At 39.6% G+C, this 20,911-nt stretch overlaps 1 protein-coding gene across 1 annotated transcript in view; it reads right to left on the bottom strand.

Moving 5' to 3' along the window:
• Ccdc73 (coiled-coil domain containing 73) overlaps positions 1-20,911 on the bottom strand; it is a 94,614-nt gene that overhangs the window by 1,512 nt on the left and 72,191 nt on the right. The window contains exons 12-16 of the mRNA XM_032903842.1: positions 17,112-17,222; positions 14,843-14,977; positions 7,405-7,588; positions 4,960-6,432; positions 2,079-2,212 (exon numbers count right to left, since the gene is read on the bottom strand). Coding sequence (XP_032759733.1) covers positions 2,079-2,212; positions 4,960-6,432; positions 7,405-7,588; positions 14,843-14,977; positions 17,112-17,222 — 2,037 coding nt within the window. The remainder of the gene's footprint in view (positions 1-2,078; positions 2,213-4,959; positions 6,433-7,404; positions 7,589-14,842; positions 14,978-17,111; positions 17,223-20,911) is intronic.

Raw genomic sequence — 20,911 nt, 5'->3', positions numbered from 1 at the left:
CTCCACATCTGCCTGCCTCTGCCTCCTGAGTCTGACCCTGGGGATTAAAGGTGTACACCCTGACTGATTTAGTGTTCTTATTTTGCCACCAAAATACTTGCTTCACTGGTATCCAAGCACAAATTAGCAGTTTACCAAAATCTTGACTCTCGATCAGAAAAAGTCAGAGCATTGGCATTTGGATTCTTCCCATGGTGGGAGGGGTGAGCCCAGTGACTGGCCATAGTGATAGAGACCAAGTTTAACTTAGTGAACTTGGCCTGTTTGACCAATTGTAACCCACTGCAGTGGTTTTAGTTCCAGCTGCCCCAGATTTGTCAGCACGGTTTTGCTCATTCTTTTGTCGTTTTAGGACTCATCACTTCCTCTTTCCACCTCATATTTCTCCTAGTTTGGCACAAGACTTTTTGTGGGATCAGATCTGTAAACTAACAGCTTTATTCTGGGCCCTCGCCAGCTTCTCTTCTGTGTATAGTTAGCATTGCAGCAGACTACCTAACTGGAGAATAAAAGCAAACCCCTTAGAAGCCACAAAGAAACTGGATTGACACCTAAATTAACAACTGGTGTGGGAAACAAATATGGCGAAAAATAAAATTACTGCTTCCTGCCTGCCAGTTACATCACCCACCTTTCATGTATAACAGGTGAACTTTGTGTAAAGCACCAGGTCAGTGCTCTTACTGCAGGCCAGGTTGCCTTCCAGCTTAATCGACAGACTATGAAGGTATGAGCATAGCTTTGCTCTCCTACCACCTTCCTTACCTTTAAAGGAGATTGAGTCTTTTAAAAGTTGTGGTTTGCTCTCAGTAAATCTACTTTGGATTTTCCTCTACATTATGTGGTAACTAGTAACAAAAGCTTAGAGGGATACTGATGTGTAGTGTACAGTTACACAGTTTAATAGTTTACATGCTCTGGTAAGTCTAGAGCCTTTTTTTCTATAATGAAAAGTTGAGAACAACAACATTGGACTGAGTCAGGACGTGTGATGCAGTTCCACCATGGATGGTTATATCTAAATGACATTCCACGTTTGTGTTATTTCCTCATCTAAAAGTACAGGATGTGTGGTAAACGTGTTTCTTTGAAAATGTTACAAAAGTCTAAATGTGGATCCCGAGGAACATTAACTGCCGGTAGGACATAGATGTCAGACACAACTTAGAGATTAACTACAAAAACAGGTCTTCAAGGGAGAGAGAACATTTCTGTTGGGCCCTTGAGATGCTACAGGGTAGGATAGGCAGGCTATGTTAAGATTTAGCTTCACCGATGTGTCCAGTTCTGACCAAAGCTTGCTTTCTGCTTGTGAAGTCAGGCTTCCTTGTGCCAAGTTCACTATTGTGAGAGGAACGGCATGTTTTATTTGAGGTTTCTTTCATTTAAAAATGGAAATGAGGTCCATGGCTGAAAATTTGCTTAGGGGTGTTAGCAAAAGAGCTGCAGAATGTGTTGCTATCGTAGTCTCACGAGTGGCCATTGAACCCTTGAATACTTACACCAATACTGGTCTGGATTTGGTTTTTGGTTTTTTAAGACCGAACAATACAGACTTGCTGAGTAAAGTTGTATATACTAAGATATAAAACTTAGAAATTTAGCCAAATAATTTGTCAGCTATGGTTAGTTGTTCTTATGATGAATGGGCTCCTAGATGCCATCTGATCTCTACAAACGCTCTGTTTAATGCATACATTCTATCACTGTATTATGGAGATTTTATCCTTTCATACATTTTCCAAAAATAATACAAATGAAAATAATCAGCTTGATGGCTTATTAGTAAAAAATTTGGGGTGTTCAACCCACTGTTTCTAAGTTGAGGTGACAGGAGAACATAAGATGGTGTCTTGGTCCCCGCAAACAGGCTGTTTTGTATCTACATGATTTATACACTGTGACTTTTTCCTGCTGTTTTCTATCAGCCTTAATTGTGAAAAATGGTGCCATGTTGCCCTCTTGATATTATTCTGGAGATCAGTTAGGGCTTATAGTATCCAGATGGACACAGTACTACACATATCTGCAGAATTAGCTCACTGAGGTCTGCTCAGCAATATTTTTAATTGACTTACATGTTCTGTGGGAAAAGAAGAATCATGAACCGTCTGTGCAGTTGCATTCCTCTCTTCACTGGGCTGTCCCTTGGGATCTAGATGGATGCTCCAGTTACTCACAGTGTCAGCAACTCTGCTAGTGCTGATAGGATCTGATTGACAAACAGGAAATGACAACAACTGAATTGTATTCTCTAGACACTCATCTTAATGACCGGACTTTCTGATCTTATGTTTTTATGTTTAAAAACCAATTTCCATTTCAGATTGGGTATTATTGTTTCCTAGACTTTCCTGTCCGGTATTTCTTTTCAGAAACAAGATTGTATTGCTGCCATTTCCTAAAGCATTACAAAGGGTCAGATGGTATAAATACCTTCTTAAACACATACATACAAAATGTTATTTCCTGATTACCACATTACCCACACATAAATCTTTAATGACTGTTCTACAAATTCAGATTAGTGGGGAAGACTGAACAAAATAAACACCAGAATTTATAAACTATTTAAGAAAATTGCCATGAAAGGCTGTTCAGAAGGGGTTTTGGGCTTAATAACAAAAATTACTTAAATACAGAGCTGAAACATGTTAAAAGACATGCTTAGTAAGTGTGGGATGATGTCACAGGTGAGGCAGGCACAAGATAGAATGAGGCCTGTCATTGGACAAGAAGGAAGGATGGGCAGGAGAAAAGTTCGAAGGAAGAGGAGACAGAGAGTAGCCGCGGGACAACATGGAAGCTGATGTTAAGATTCCACACTGTAGCTTTACAGGTTGTTATGAATGTTCTTAAGGTTATTGTGTTGCGTGTTCTTTCATGTGCAGATTTAAGAGAGAGTGTGTGGTGGCTATTCTGGGGTGCCATGGAGTTGGGATGTGTGCTTCTGGCAAGATATCTACCAGATATCTTGGGGCATTGCAGTGCTGGACCTAGAGTGGGTAAAAAGACTTATTTTTTATAATTTTACAACAAGTAAGAATATATTTAGTTTTAGAATTTTAGACATCTAGGGGTTGGGGATTTAGCCCAGTGGTAGAGCGCTTGCCTAGCAAGGGCAAGGTCCTGGGTTCGGTCCCCAGCTCCGAAAAAAAAAAAAAAAAAAAGAAAAAGAAAAAGAAAAAAACAAAATAGAATTTTAGACATCTCTATGCTTTTGAAATGTGCTCAGAAAATGGTGAATGTTACACCAGACCCTAAAGCTATGCTTAACATTAAAATTGTACTTCAGAAGATGAAGTTATACAGTATTTTGGGTTTTTTATTTTTCCCTAAATCAACAATGCTAGTAAACAAGGAATATACTTTGTTGTTTAGCCCCTAATGTTCTTTCAAAACTTTTTCTCAATTTTCTCTTTGAAAGAAGCCTATTAAGTCTGTGGACCATACAAAGCATTTCTTGTAACCCGCATTTCTTCAGTGTCTAAATGCACTGCAATCCTTTAGATCTAGTTAACGAGGCCTGGTGCACATCTAACTTGAGCACTCTGTCCTTGAGCACTAGAGAGGCTGCAGCCGGAAGATGATCAGCTCAATACCAATAAGACTGTTCCAAAAACCTTTTTACAAAAATGCCTTTAACCTCAGCAACTTTGACTGTTAGCAGAGTAAGCATCCTTTTTCATTTTCATCACAGACTATTTCTTTGATATGCTTAACTTAGAGCTGCATAGTACTTATTCGTATGGAGCTTTGGGCATGTATGCTGTGTTCATGTATATGCATGTTTGTGTGTACATAAGTGCACAAATGTGTGGCAGTCAGGCTGATGTCAGATGTCTTTCTCATTCACTCTCCACCTTGTATGTAGAGGTAGGGTTACTCACTTGAAACCCAGACAAGCTTATTCAGTTAATCTGGCTAGCCAGCTCCCTCCAAGGATGCCCCGAGGGCTGCCTCACCCACCAGCATTTGTTTGGGTGCTGAAGATCAAACACTGGTCTTTATTTTCACAAGGCAAGTGCTTTTACCAGCTGCCTTTACAGCCCAATATGTTATACATTTTTAAATATCTGTAATAAAAATATAAACAAAAGCAGGGAATATGAACTTCAATATTGGCACCCAACACCCATGTCTCTCTAATTCTATATTCATCAAGTTATATTTTGTTTCTGGAATTATTTTTTAAGTTGTTGTTCATGTGCTACTTTAAAAAAATGGAGCCTCTCATCTCTAAAGTAATATGAATGTAACAGGTACAGAGTTATTAAGGGTTAGAGTGCTTCAAGCAACAATAACAAAGCCGAATGGTATGCAATGAATCCCTGTTCCACTTTTGCCCATGAGATGAAGAACAGGTTGAATGATGGCTGGTAAATGAACAGGCACAGAAGGGAAAACAGGAAGGGGAGATCAGTTTACTCAGAGAGAGACAGACAGACAGACAGACAGACAGACAGAGTTTGGTTCCTTAGGTTGTTATTCCTAATTTAAACTCAATGACCTGTTACTGCTGCCATACTTTAACAATGAAAAACAACACTTCAAATGTAATTGGTGATATACACTGACATTACTACTTAGAGTTGGTTAAAAATAATTTATCTAATTGAAACAATGGTAGCACACAATTTTAATCCCAGTACTCAAGGAGCAGAGGCAGACAGATCTCTGAATTCGAGGCCAGCCTGGTCTACAGAGTGAGTTCTAAGACAGCCCGGGCTACACAGAGAAACCCTGTCTCAGGAAAAAAAAAAGTTTTTAAATCATCTAAATAAAACCATTCTATATTATGCTTAGGAAATTTCTGTCTCTCTCTCTCTCTCTCTCTCTCTCTCTCTCTCTCTCTCTCTCTCTCTCTCTCTCTTCACTTTAAATCTAGAAACTCTTTGTCAAGAATAGTTAAGTAATAGGAAAAAAAAATAGAATTCAAGCCTGGCCTTGTGTTCTTACCTGACCCAATGTTTTTCCTAGTGTCATCCAGATCATCATTTTTACAAAAGGTCACTGGAGCAATCACTCTGTTTTCTGACACACCTACTGGTTTCTCCTTCAGCAATGAAGGGATGCTGGAAGTTACAGTGCCTGCGGTTTGAGTTTGGTTTATTTTTGGCCTAGGACTAGGGGCTACAAACTTCATGTAGCCTGGAGTTTTCTCCCTTTCTTTATCTGGAGTAGGAAGATCAAAGGCTGACCTTGGACTTGTGTTTACTGAGTCTGCAGATGGAGTTACATGAGACAAATGTGCTTCTTCCAGCTGACCTTCATAGCATGTTTCTTCTGACAGGATGTCATTTAATGCCTCTGCTTTCTCTCTGTTATTTATCAGCATACATTGTCTTTCCTTAACACCTACCAAGGAAAAGAGACCACTTTCTGGAGCTTCAGTTATCTGATTCTCACTGGGAAGCTGTTTTTCGGTGGAAGTTGTCAGGGGAACTGCAGTTTTGAAATCTTGGGCTTGTGGAGCATGACTGTCCCCTGGGCTAAACTGAAAGTCTGTGATGCCCACACTGCTTTCGGAAGTTCCCGAATGGTTCTTAAGTGGACTGTTTTGTATGTCATTTACATTTGTTCTTGTAGTTCTTTCTGCAGGGCTTGAGGAAAGTTTCACTGCTGTTAGCAGGGTACTGACACTGTGTTCCGGTTTCTTAAGGACTGTCGAATCGTTACCAGGGCTAGCAGATGGACCAGATGGACCGATTACTGCAGCACAGGCCGCGGTTGCTCCAGGCTGGGGAGTCTCACTGGCTGAATGATAACAAGAGCAGGGCTCTATGCTGCACTGACACTCTTCTCTTAACATTTGTTTTATTTTTTGGTACTTAACATCTAACATAACATTACGTGAATCCTGTAAACCATGTTTCTTACACAGATCAAGATTTAGCTTTATATCTAGAAGTGAATCTAAGCCTGCTTTGTTTTGGTCATGATTTGTAATTTCCTTCTCTGTAGCATTTTCCAGATCTGCTGGAAGCAATTTGAATTGATGTTTGAATGGGTTGCTTTCAGAAGCATCTGTGTGATGGTTTCTTTTGTGAGCCATCTCATTTGATACGCCATTAAAGGATGCTTTGCTACTCCGAGTGTCCAGAGGTACATCTACAGCTCTGTGGGGAAGACCTAATCCTTCAGTTCCTTCTAGGCATATCTTTTCTGTTTCTAGTAATTCATCTACCACTAAAAAGAAATTGTTCAATGATTTAAACTCTGAACATCCACTGGCTTTTTCCAAGCACAGCTTGTCTTTTACTTCTACGGGGGTTGATTTTCTACTGTCAGTAACATTTGAGGTTTGTTCTTGGTCATTTACATCTTTATCTAGGCAAAGGACTTTGTGTGGGGACATTCCACTTTGGTTTCTCTCCTGAGATATCATAGTATTAATTTCACTTTTGGCACTTATTTCAAGAGGCTGTAAATCTGTCATGAAGAAGACATAATAAAATGTTAGAATCTCAGTAAGGCTGTTTATAACATGTGTCACCTATGTTTTGTGAAAATATATTTAGCCTTAATTAGTCTACTAGACACTAACCATACAAAAATGACATCAATTTTATTCAAATATTGAGTTCCTACACTAAAGTAATGTATGTCTGGATGCTAAATTCTTGGCTTTGCTCCAAAACATTTTTATTTCACAATATCAAAATCCCATTGGTTTAATGGGGCAAGCAGCATGGGTATTACCCAGTGGGGCAAGCAGCAATGCTCTTTATTTTCCTCTACTTGTTTCCTTGGGGGCACATAGTACAACCCCATATAAAGATATAACTGATAAAAATTAATGTCTATACTAACCCATTACAACCCAGGTCTAACAGCATTCAGAAGTTGATAATTAACTTGTTCATGTTGACAATCATTTGTTATTATTGTGGTTTATTACCCTGTTATAGTATCTTAAAATTCTGGAATAATTTTGGGCCAATTCACAGAATAGCTACTTACTCAAGACAACTACATCTTTGCTTTAAATATAGATATCAAATCATGAGTATAGTTAGAATAACTAGACCATCTCAGGTCTTGAAGGGCTATATTGGTTCAATCATTCTTTCTCCAACATCTCCACCAAGTGGCTGTTCACCCTCAGTTGAACACCTCAGTCAGTACCACTTTAAGCAGTTCCTCATAGTGGAGGACTTGGAAATAGTCTCAGTGCTTACTCTGGACATCTAAACCAAGAGAAATGCTGTGGCCTGCTCACCACAAGTGTCCTGGTGACCCAGAGAATGCTCTTAGCAAAGACACTGTTAAAGACTCATCTGCAGAATACTTGTTTACATACAGATGAAGGGCTGTTTGCCAGCTATATTGACAGTTCTTACAGCAAAGCTGTAAATGTCAGTCTCCCCAGCATGTGCTCTATCCATGTGACAGAAAGGTTACCTTCTGCAGTTTTCCCTACAGGTAGGTCTTTCTTTTCTTCTCTTTCCCTGTATTCAGTATCCAAACAACTCTTTGTATTTTCCCCCCATATTTCTTGACCAGAATTGTACTTTTGTACGATGTTATTTTTTGATTTTTTGCTAGATGGTTCATCACCATTTTCATTATTTAGTTCTGGAACATTCTAGTATAAAATAGAAAAAAGATTGATTAAATGTGTTAGACATTTGAGCAAACTTGGCTGATAAGGTGGGTTGTGATTCAGCTATTCAGCGGTTTCATGAGTTGCTTGTGTACAGCCTCATGTTTAAGCAAACTGGAGAGCTCTAGATGCTGCCAACCCTGTCTCTCACACTATCACAGCACACAGGCTGGCTAAGTAGCATGTTATACACTACAAGACAGCAAACAAAGCAGGAGTAGTCCTACAGATCTATCCTTCCAGCACTCAGAAGGCTGAAGTAAGAGAATCATGAGGAGTTTGGAGCCAGCCTAAACTTTAATGTGTTCTAGGTCAGTTTATGCTACAGGGTGGAACCAGTCTCAAAAAATTTTCCTATTTGTCTCTCTCACAAACTATGACCTGTGATGCACTACACTAGGCTTTGGGATATAATAATGAATAAAAAACATTTCCTGCCCTCAAAAGACTTAGTTTACAATGCATATTAGAAAAAGAATAAGACAACGTCAGTGAAATGTAGGAAATTACGGCATTATAAACCCATACAGAGTCCCCATGGCCCTGCTGTGAAGTATGATGAGGAGCACAGAGGAGGAGGAGGGGAGCATGGTGGGGGCAGGAAAAGACAGAAGGGCTTGGGGGGATGGATGCAGACTTTATACACTTCTCCTTCTCAGCCTGTTAACTAAACCCAACTCACACTCAAGTGTGCCTGCTTTCTCACCTATGGCATGAAAATGCTGTGCAGATGAAGTCACATGCACTACGGCACACTTCCTCAGTTACTAAGTATAGGGGCTATCTATTCCAGTTTACGGGGCAGTCCAGGAGGTAAAGGGGAAAAAATAAAGCAGTAAAATACAGAAGAGGGAAAAAAAGGTGGGTACTTGAAGGGGACAAAAAAAATATAAGCACTTAAAGAGATTGAAAAGTATTCGTTGGATACAGCGTCTGCTGGTGTAGTGTTCAGTCACTGGATGAGCCAGGGTGACAAAACCAGACTGCCTTCCATTGAAGAATGAATAGGAGTAAGAAAGAAAAAGAGTATCTTTGTTCTTTCAGCAAACTTGCCTCAACAAAAAAAAAAAGAAAGAAAGAAAGAAAGAAAGAAAGAAAGAAAGAAAGAAAGAAAGAAAGAAAGAAAAAAAGAAAAGACTTAGAGATGGATTTAGAACCTTTCTCATAAGTGGCTAGATTTTTGTCAAAGGCCTTTCTCTATTTGATGAGATGATCATGTGGTTTTGTCTTTTGGTCTATTTATGTGCTGGATTATGTTTGCTGATTTATATATGTTGAACCATCCCTGAATCTCTTAGGTGAAACCAATTTGATCATGATATATAATCTTTTTCGTATGTTCTTGAATTTGGTTTGCAAGTATTTCATTGAGAATTTTTACATCGATGTATGTTCCTCAAAGATTAGCCTGTGATTTTCTTTTTGTTGGGTTTTGGTCTGGCTCTATAAACTGGGTAGAATCAAAGTATGCAATAGCAGTAACACAAAGAACATGAAGGGGGAAGACGACAACATCACTCTAGAGGCTGGTTCCCATCAAGAGCTCTGAACACTGTCATTTGAAAGTGTATATGACAAACTCCAGAGCACGGAGGTCACCAAGCCATGTCATGAGGGCCAAATCCAGGCAATGCCTGTTCTTGTATATATGGTTTTATTGGTACAGAACAATATTCATTGTAAATGTATGTAACACTTTTAAGCTGTGTTTATAAGATGTTAAAGTAGCAAACTTTGTGCTACATACATTACCATAATAATAAAATATAAGTATGGTCCTCTTGGAATAAATAAATAAGACACTCTCCTGCTATTACTTATAACAAAAGGAAACAGGAAGCCTAACATGGAGGTGCATACTGGGAATGCCAATACTCAGGGAGACAGAGGCTCGAAAATCATAAATTAAAATTCATCCTTGGCTACACAGTGAGTTCAAGGCAGCTTGGGCTCTGTAGGACCCTGTCTAAAAAACAACAGGAACAACAACAAAAGGGGGGGGGAGGTAAAAGAAAGAAAGACAGAAAATTAATATTTCCACTAAAGTAATGAAATAAAGCTATAATGTAAACACTAATCACTTTTGTTTTGGTATTTTTTGTCTTATTTTCTTCCTTTCTTACTTTTTTTTTTGTTTCTTTTGCTTTTCTTTTTTTGGTTATTGTTTTTCTTTTTCTTTTATTTTAAGATAGAGAAAAAACATGCAGTTGGGTATATAGGGAGATGGGGAGGAGCTGGAGGGAAAAAAAATCATGACCAAAATATGTTATATAAAAACATTTTTAAATAAAATTTTTAAACATTAATAATAAAAATAGAATCACTGTCTTCACTATCAAATAAACTAGGACAACAAATATTACCAGAATAAAGATGAACACTTTATAATGATAGAAAGACCAATTAATCAAGAAGTTGTGTGTTCAGCCAGAATACAGCAAATACATAGGCGAATGCCAGCAGCAAACCACTGAACTGAGAACGGGACCCCCTTGAAGGAATCAGAGAAAGAACTGGAAGAGCTTGAAGGGGCTCGAGACCCCATATGAACAACAATGCCAAGCAACCAGAGCTTCCAGGGACTAAGCCACTACCCAAGACTATACATGGACTGACCTTGGACTCTGACCTCATAGGTAGCAATGAATATCCTAGTAAGAGCACCAGTGGAAGGGGAAGCCCTGGGTCCTGCTAAGACTGAACCCCAGTGAACGGATTGTTGGGGGGGGTGGTAATGGGGGGAAGATGGGGAGGGGAACACCCATATAGAAGGGGAGATGGAGGGGTTAGGGGGATGTTGGCCCGGAAACCGGGAAAGGTAATTACAATTGAAATGTAAATAAGAAATAAATACCCAATTTAATAAAGATGGAGGAAAAAAAGTTGTGTGTTGACCAAGCTGAAGGGTCCAAGTGAGGATGCCTCAGTTCCACTTGGGAAGGAGAAGAAAGCAACCACAAGGGAGGGTTGGGGAGAAAGGAACAGTGGAGGGAAAGGGGATGGGGATTGGGGAGAGGGGAACATGATCTGGTATTGGGGCAGGGAAAGACTGAAGCCCTGAGGGCCAGCAGAATGAATAAAAACAGGCGACCTCAGGAGGAAGGAGGTTGGGAGTACCCTTTAGAATGTACCAGAGACCTGGGAAGTGAGAGATTCTCAGGACTCAGAGTGGGGGTGGGCTTAGATGAAGGCCCTACAGTAGGGAGAGGGAACTTGTTGAGTCCACCTCCAGCAGAAAAACAGGGCATCAAGTGAGGGATGGGGTTGTTATCCCACACTCAAAACTCTGACCCATAATTCTTCCTGTCTGGAAGAAATGCAGGGATGGAAATGGAGAAGAGCCAGTAAAATGGAGAGGAAAAGAAGGTCCAGCGACAGGCTCAAGGGGAGGCCCCAAGACCTGACACCATTACTGTGGCCATGGGGCATTCACAAAAAGGGACCTACCATGACTGGTCTCCAAAAGACCAAAGAAGCAGCTGAAAGAGTCAGATGCAGATATGTGCACCTAACCAATGAACAGAAGCTGCTGATCCCTCTGGTTGAACTAGGGAAAAGCTGGGGGAAGCTAAGGAGGAGGGCAATCCTGTAGAAGGACCAGCAGTCTCAATTAACCTGGATCCCAGAGATCCCTTAGACACTGGATCACCAACCAGGCAGCATACACCAGCTGAGATGAGGCCCCCAACACATATACAGCAGAGGACTGCCAGGTCTGGGTTCAGTCAGAGAAGATGCACCTAACCCTCAAGAGACTGGAGACCCCAGGAAGTTTAGAGGTCTGGTGGGGTGGGTGGGTTGGGGACATCCTTGTGGAGGGATGTATGGGGGAGTGTGGGGAGGGGAGTAGGGGAGGAGGTATGAGTAGACTGGGAGGGAATAAAATCTGAGTGGGAGAGAGAGAGAGAGAGAGAGAGAGAGAGAGAGAGAGAGAGAGAGAGAGAGAGAGAGAGAGGAGCATGTGCAAAGAAAGACAGAAGTTGTGTGTTATAATAATCATAGTCAAATACCTACTGAATTCAAAAAACATGAGGCAACACCTAACAGAACTAGAAAGAAACTCACAGCTGAAATGCAAGGTGAGACAAGAGCACAAACAACTCAGGCCGCGCCCTGAGCAGCCTGCGAGGCAGCCTCACCTGTGGACACTATCCACCATCACCAAAGAGCAGCAGAATATATACATTATTGTTAAGGGTGTGTGAAGTATTCACCAAGATAGAAAATATGCTTCATCACAAAACAAGTCTTAATATAGTTAAAGGTATGCAAGTTCTTTCATAAAATGTTACTTGCCATAACCAAATTTAATTAGAAAATTCTCAAATATTTGGAGATTAAACAACATGTCTCCAAAATGTCACACTAATACCCATGGATCAAAAAATTACTCCACAATAAAAACCTTAAGACACTTTGAACTGCTAGGCATGATGGCATTGTAATCCCAGAATTCAGGAAATGGAAGCAGAAGGATTACAATTTCAAGGCCAGACTCAGTTACACAGGGAAATCTGCATTATTATTTTTTTTTCTTTTTTTCGGAGCTGGGGACCGAACCCAGGGCCTTGTGGTTGCTAGGCAAGCACTCTACCACTGAGCTAAATCCCCAACCCTATTATTTTTTAAAAATAAAATTACAAGGCTGGGAATGTAGCTCAGTGCTAGAATATTTTCCAGCATGTGCAAAGTCCAAGGTTCAACCTACAGCACTGAGTAAGAGTGAACATTAGATAGCTAAAAGTACCAAGAGAGACTTCCTAATTTTAACTTCATAACTTTAAATGTCTGCAATTAGAAAACAAGATAATTAAACAATTAAAATTTTAAGTTGGAATAATCAGCAGCTAGAAAGAGAAAATAAATCCAAAATAACTGGTACAGAGAAATAAATAAAGCAACATCAAAACAGCAATGGAGGGGGAAGAACACACAGGAAATCAAAGAAGCCTAGTTCTCTGAAAAGGCTGGAAAAATGGAAACTACTCTAACCAAACTGATCAGGAAAAAAGAAAAGGCCTGAATTCCCACTGCCAAGAATGAAAATGAACATAACAGATATCCCTCAAGTGCAGATCATCATTAGGGGCTATCTTGAAAGTTTATAATCTAATACATTAAAAAATACAGAATAAATGAACATTTCTAGACAAATATGACTTCTTAAAATTGAACCAAGAAGATATAAGAAAAACCTAAGCAAATCAAAACACACAGTGAGATTTAAATAATAATTAAAAAGCCTCTCCAGCATTGAACAACAATAAAATGTCCAACGCTAGACAGACTCACTGCTGAATTTTATCAACTACTCAAAGAAGACTGGTTATTCAGAATGAGGTCAAAGTAATGCTTCAATCCAATATGCTGTCAAGGGGTAAAGAACAGTGGGCAACACACACTGCGGTAACAGTCAGGCACAGCTGGCACGGAACTCAACAACATGCCACGGCCAATGGAGATGTATCCTGAAGACACAAGCATGCTTCTCATACACCACCAATCAACAGCCCAGCAGTTGATTGACCCCAACAGTCAGGGATAAAAATCAGGATCATCTAGTTAAATGGAGAAAAGGCTTTTGGGGAAATTCAACATCCCTCATAAAAGATCTGAAAAGACTAAGCACAAAAGGATTGTGCCTGAACACCAGAGAGGCTGTGGAGCTATCATGACCCTGACTAAACTGAAAACATGTCCCCTAGAGAAGCAATACAGCAGGGAGAGGGGCACAAACAGGGAAAGGAAGAAGTTAAATTACCCATGCTTGTAGATGATGTGATCGCACCCTGAGAAAAAAACCCAAAGATTCTCCCTGAATACTTTCACATCTCATAAGCAAATCCAGCGAAATAGGGCAAAATCAACAGAGTAAACCCAACAGCTTGTCTGTGAACCGATGAACTCCCTAAGAAACGATCAGAAGCAGATCCCATGACAACAGTCTTGGGAAGAAACACTCTGTGTCCTCATTTGCATTTCTGTGGCTGTGACAAAATACTGACCAAAACTCACCTAGGGGAGGAAAAGCTTATGTCATAGGAATCCCAGATAACAGTCCATCTTGAGGGAAATTGAGGCAGAAACTCAAGTAAGGAACCTGGAGACAGGAACTGAAGTAGAGAACTTCAGGAATGCTCACTGGCTTGCTTCCTCAGCTACCTTTCTTATCCAACCCAGGACGACCTGCCCACCTGCCGGGATGGCACTGCGCACTCCCCCGGTCATTAATCAAGGATGACCACAAGCTTCTATTGAGGCTTCCTCTTCCTAGTGACACTAGTTTGTGTCAAGCTGGCGAAAACTAACACAATCTCAATGGAAACAGTGCAACTTTTCAGAAATTGATAAATTCTAAATTAGAAGTGGAAATGTAAGAAATCTATAGTAGCAAAAAGGAACTGAAATGAAACAAGGAAACTGAATAACCTCTACTCTATGTTAAGATGTTTAAGAGCTGCACTAATGTAGACACTGTGTTACTGGTATCAGTTTTAATGTCTGAAAATTCAGGACCAACACAAGAGTGCCCAGAAATAGACCCATTCACTAAAGACTGTCTCAGTTACAGAGGAAGAAAGAACAGTGTCTTCTTTTTCTTTTTCTTTCTTGTGTGTGTGTGTGTGTGTGTGTGTGAGAGAGAGAGAGAGAGAGAGAGAGAGAGAGAGAGAGAGAGAGAGAGAGAGAGAGACTCTCTATTCATAGTCTCATAGTCCTGGCTGTCCTGACACCTTCCCTGAAGACCAGGCTGACCTCAAAGTCACAGAGATCTGCCTGCCTCTGCCTCCTGAGTGCTGGGACTAAAGGTGTGCCCCACAATACTGGGCAAGAAAGGGTTCTCAACAAATGTGGTCCTGGGGCAATTAAAAATCCATATTCAAGAGACTCTTGAGCCTTATGTTAATCTCCATAGGAAAAAGCAAATAAAAACGTATAACAAAGGGGCTGAAAGGTGGCTCAGTGGTTAGGAGCACTGACTGCTCTTCCAGTGATCCTGAGTTCAATTCCCAGCAACCACATGGCAGCTCACAGACATCTGTATTGAGATCTGATGCCCTGATACATGCAGGCAGAAAGCTGTATGATGTATACATAATAAATAAATATTTAAAAATGTAGAACAGACAATATGGCTGTACTAACTTGTTAAAATCTGAGCATCTTATAAAATGGAAAAAATCACCAGCAACAGTCCTAATCTAGCAGTTAATACCCCAAAACATATTTAAATTTTACCTGAAACTTCTTACATTCCTCATTTTTATTCTGTTCATATAATTTGTTGTAATGTTCTTGCAACTTAACATGGGTCTCCTTAAGGGATGACAACTCACTTTTAATCCTATTCATTTCTCCACTAAGTTCTTCAACCTAGAATAAAGTTAAGCCAAAATGAGCAAGTATAGAATTTTACCTGAATTGTTTATAAAATAGTAAAAATAACAACAAAGTTAACTACTCTTATTAAGAAATAACATTGTAAACAGTAACAAGTATTTAACAAACACGATGGTATAATTAAACTTTTTGAAAAATGTGAGGCTTAGAAAGATTAAGTAACTTACCCAACTCAGTGCAGGTTGAAAAGAGCGGTCAAGATAGAAATACAAAATAAACCTAGGACCTGGGCTGCTAAATACCTCCTCACAAGTAAGACTAACTGCTGCTCCACCTCTGTCTACGCCTGCAGCCTAGCTGAGCCAGCTGGAGGTGTGGACCACTCAGCTACACGGACGCTGGCAGCTCACATCTGCATCTGGGAACTGGGCGTCCACTGCCTGTGCAGCCCACAATCGCTTTCTTTGGGGATCTTTTTCCATAGAAAGCTCAAATGTGATACCAAACAGACACATAGACTATATAGATCTGGTCTCCATTTAAGAAAATCCTTACAAAACCAAAGTGGCTTTTTCTTACTCAACTATATTCTGTTTAGGACTATAAAATTATTATAGTTTATGATTGCAGAATCTTAAAATCCTATGATAAAACCATTTTATTTAAACTTGTAAATTACAAGCTCACCAATAAAACTGCTTTTCTTTTTTCTAAGAAAAAATGTGTTATTTAGGTGTTTACGTGTGTGTGCTCATGGAGGCAAGAATTGGGCATCAGAAACCCTGGAGTCGCAGGCGGTTGTTAGCTTCTCAGTGTGGGTGCTGGGAGCCATACCTGGTCCCCTGCAAGAGGACTCGTAAGGGATGTGTCATCTCTCCATCCACATTTTCTCTAACCTTAGTCACCCCACCTTGGAAGTTGGTCATTGCTGTCTTCTCAGAAGAGCAAATGGACATTAGTTTGCCTCCCTTAGCTGCTCCTTCTGCACCATGCTTGTTCTATTTGGTTTGCAGCTGTTTTCTACGCCCAGCTTTAACCCTCAGAGCACCGCTTCCACAGCCTCCTAAAGATTGTGTGAGAAGGGAGGCAGTGGCAGGTGGGGCAGAGCAACTGAGGTCACTGTACTTGCTGCTTGATGATCTATTTTCCTGGTGGATATTACTAACCAATGTTTAGTATATAAATATGGAATATTTTTCTTTAGATTTGAATAATGTATATCAAAACCATCAATGACCAGGTTGACCTCTTAAAAATATGAATTAGGAAAACTTAATAGCTACAAATAAATTGAGTTTTCTACATCAGAAATCAAATAAAATCTACAGAAAATGTTTAAAACTTTTATTCAAATATATATTAGTACAATAAAGGAAATTATATAATTAGTACAGTAGTAATCTAAATTAGAATATATTTTTAAAATATAGTTTCATAAACCCATAGAGACTTTCTAGTGTGTTAATTCTTTTCTTAAAGAGTGATTAAAGCCAAGTTTTCTACATGTCATAGCTTGAGACACAGCTGTTTTAATTCCTTTCTAAGACACTGAAAAGCCAATAATGAAAATTGATACTAAGAAAAGGCACTGTAGTGATCCATCACTCTTTGACGTGAAATTTTGCTTTGCAACTTGAATTTACATCATTTTCCACAATTGTTTTACACATTTTATTAAAATTAGCATTAATGTAAAAGAAGTAAATGTGACTTAAAGGAAGTAGCTGTTTATAGTATATAATCTCATAGTTGGTACAGCAGAAATGAACGCCTGCACACATGGTCTAACATGGCCCTGACACGGCTCAAAACTCTCCTTAGCTCTGCTCACCTACCATGGCCTACATAGAATTCTAACTCACTAAGACACGCCGAATCGTTTTATTAAAATGCAAATTGATTTCTTTGTCACATAATAGTTGTCTTATAGCATCACATTTGCTTTATATGTATATATAAAACACATACATATATAGTCTTCATGCATGAGAGGGAATTTTATTAAATTTAGCTTTTAAAAATACACTCACTTTGGGGGAAATATGATTGCAAGAAGAAAATGTGTCTGACTTATCAATTTTGTAGTATTTTCGTAGCATTCAATAGCTATTTTAAATGTCTGTACATATTTAAAATACTTAAATACTTTAAAATTTAATAAACCTACTTGTTTCTTCCAAGTTCCTAGTGCTCTCTCATGCTCCTTCTCAAGATTAAGGAACTTTCCTTCATTTTCTTTTACCTTCTCCCTTTGCAGCTCATTATCTCTTTCAAGGGTCTGCAATAAAATTAATTATCCAAAAAATAATCAATACCACATTAATGAATTTGATGTTTTTTATGTTGCTCAGACCTTTACGTGGAGCATGCTGAAAGTGCCATACAGATCAGTGATAATGTGCTACCTCAACAATCGTTTTCATAAATTAACAGAAAGGTGCTTAGAGTTTAGCTAACAAGAAATAGGGGGAGGCTATGATGAAGAAATGGCTATAAAAGGGCATAAAAACATTGCCATTACTCAGTCTCACTGCATAAGTTTTAATGCACTAAGAAAGCAATGTGAAGTACAGCCCTGAGAGGCATGGGCTGCACCACTGCAGCCTACCCTTCTAAAGATTTTAACTATCCAGGCCGTTCCCTCTGTTTATCTATAAGTTAACTGGCTAGAAAACCTTTAAAAAATTCTGATTTCAAATTAATACTTTTCAGTCTAACTTATTTAACACATCATTTAGTTACTTCATTGAATTAATGTTGTAGAATCACTCTATCCCATTCTTTCAAAAACACTTTTTTAAGAATAATGAATAATGCCAAGTATTTTCTACGACTAGGATTTGGAACTGTGAATTACTATAATTGATTTTATTAGGTTTCTTTTCTATCTACTTGTATTTCTAACTGAAAAGAGGTATCCATATATCTAATACATCTAGAAGTTTAATCTAATTCATTTGTTTATTATTTAATTCATTTGTAAAGTCAGGTACACTTGGTAAAAATTCCCAGTCACACAAAACAATATAAAGGGAAAGGTGGAAGCGACCTCTGAGTTCTCCTTCCCAGAGTTAGCACCTTACGTGTTTCTGTAATTAGATTACTCACTGCAGAAAAGCACACAAAACGTCTTTCACAAACATCTGAAAACTTTATCACCATACTTAACTGTTCTGTAATTTGCATTTTTAAAAGGCGAACTATCTCTTGTTTACTTCCCATACTATTACTAAATTATAATATTAATATAAATTCATCTCATTTAAAAGTCTTAGGAACATTCCTCCAAAGAGTTCTCAATTCTATCTAGAATATCAGTCGCGATCAGGTATGTTCAGGGTGGTGTGGCCATAGACACATCTAGAATATCAATGTGTAAATGTATCTGAGAAACTCAGGCAACACATCTGAAAGAAGCATTTCGTAACTTATGATAAGAACATTCTTCTGCGTCTTAGCAGAAGTTACGCAGTTTGAAATATCTAAATGAATATCCTTTTTGATTGCTCTATTTCAGGACAATGCGAACACTTTCACATAATATCCTTAATCCATAGTTATATATATAAAATAACCAGGCAGTTTCAGCCTCATCTTTCTCTCAAATTCCAACCATATACCTCAAAGAGGAGAGAACCAAATCCTATGGGGTGGAAAGAGGAATCTGGGGTTGCAATAGATCCTTACACAGATGTTGTCATCTGGATCTTTCAACTGCATATTCCACTACAAAAGACACAGGATACTACAGTTCCTGACACAGGATACCACAGTTCCTGACACAGGTACCACAGTTCCTGACACAGGATACCACAGTTCCTGACACAGGATACCACAGTTCCTGACACAGGGTACCACAGTTCCTGACACAGGGTACCACAGTTCCTGACACAGGGTACCACAGTTCCTGACACAGGGTACCACAGTTCCTGACACAGGGTACCACAGTTCCTGACACAGGGTACCACAGTTCCTGACACAGGGTACCACAGTTCCTGACACAGGGTACCACAGTTCCTGACACAGGATACCACAGTTCCTGACACAGGGTACCACAGTTCCTGACACAGGATACCACAGTTCCTGACACAGGGTACCACAGTTCCTGACACAGGGTACCACAGTTCCTGACACAGGATACCACAGTTCCTGACACAGGATACCACAGCTCCTGACACAGGATACCACAGTTCCTGACACAGGATACCACAGTTCCTGACACAGGATACCACAGTTCCTGACACAGGATACCACAGTTCCTGACACAGGGTACCACAGTTCCTGACACAGGGTACCACAGTTCCTGACACAGGATACCACAGTTCCTGACACAGGGTACCACAGTTCCTGACACAGGATACCACAGTTCCTGACACAGGGTACCACAGTTCCTGACACAGGATACCACAGTTCCTGACACAGGATACCACAGTTCCTGACACAGGATACCACAGTTCCTGACACAGGGTACCACAGTTCCTGACACAGGATACCACAGTTCCTGACACAGGGTACCACAGTTCCTGACACAGGATACCACAGTTCCTGACACAGGGTACTACAGTTCCTGACCACTTCTGGGTACAGTGTTGTTTGCTCAGTGGTGTGGAGATACAACCCAGCGTCTCACTATCTTAGGCTTTTGATTTCTGTGAGAAAACACCATCACCAAAACCAACTTGGGGAGGAAATGGTTTATTTTAAAGTTCCTTATCACAACTCATCATCCATGAAGTCAGAGCAGGAGCTCAAACAGGCAGGAACCTGGAGGAGGCAGGAACGGATGCAGAGCCAATGAAGAAGTGCTGCTTGCTTGCTCCCCATGGCTTGCTCAGCCAGCTTTCTCTAGCATCCAGAACACACAGTTGAGGGGGTGGTCCTGTCCACAGTGAGCTGGGCTCTTCCACATCAATTGATTAAGAAAACGCACCACAGGCTTGCCCACAGGCCAATCTAGTGGAGGCAAGTTCTCATCCAATATGGCTCCAGCATGCATCAATCTGACATAAAACTTACAATGCTTTGCAAGGCCACTACCACCCAATTACATCGCAGGCCTCATTTCCACAACTTTGATTAGTTTTCTATTTCCTGTTTCTGTTCATTGTCCATCTTGTTCACTTTTAAAGCTTAGCCTTTTATGTTTTTTTCACCATTCCCATGATCTTGTGGATTTATTGCCATTTTACAACAGTTTCAAACGGTGGCAGAAATGAATGTCAGTTAAATTAATCATCATTAACTGGAAGTCATAACCAGGTAGTCTCTAACTTGGGAAGAGCCCAAGTTTATTCATGCTGCACAATTCATTCATTTAATAACTCTTAACAAAGTCCTACTGCATGCTTGACACAATCTCCTGGACTTATCATATTCCTTCAGTTACACTGTTACTGTCTTCATGGAGTTTACACTTTATCAAGAATATAAATTTGTACATAATATAAACACACATGAAAATGTGTTATTATTTCCAACAAAACTGAAAACACTGTAAAAAATGGATATTGTCAGAGGTCAAACAAATCATTTGCTAAATTGTTTAATCTTCAAAAACCAGTAAATTGTCCTAGTTACTACAGTAATAATATGATAACAACAGAGCAAAGTATAAAGATTACTATATGACTATAGGGACATAACTAAATTTACAACTAGAATTTAGGTATTTATGTTCTTTCTAAATTCACTTCTAAAAGTGTAAGACGGATGACAGCATAAGTGCAGCGCCCTAAAAACCCCCAGCCGTTATCAAGAGCAATGATCCCTTTAGTGCAGGTAGAATCAGGATGCTCCTCAAGAAAACACTTGCCATATCTAAGCAGTATTATCCTCAGCAACAGCTCAGCACTAATATTTTGTTATGCTATATATCAGTGGTTCTTAGACATCAGTCTGCAGCTAAGCACTGATCCATGACAAACTTCTTACTAGTCGACAGCCAAATGTCATTACATGACTTTCCTT

This window comes from Rattus rattus, chromosome 5 (genome assembly GCF_011064425.1).
Source record: "Rattus rattus isolate New Zealand chromosome 5, Rrattus_CSIRO_v1, whole genome shotgun sequence".
NCBI classification, from domain to species: Eukaryota; Metazoa; Chordata; class Mammalia; order Rodentia; family Muridae; genus Rattus; species Rattus rattus.
The sequence above is the reverse complement of the archived record's forward strand: the minus strand, read 5'-3'. Positions and strand labels throughout refer to the sequence as shown.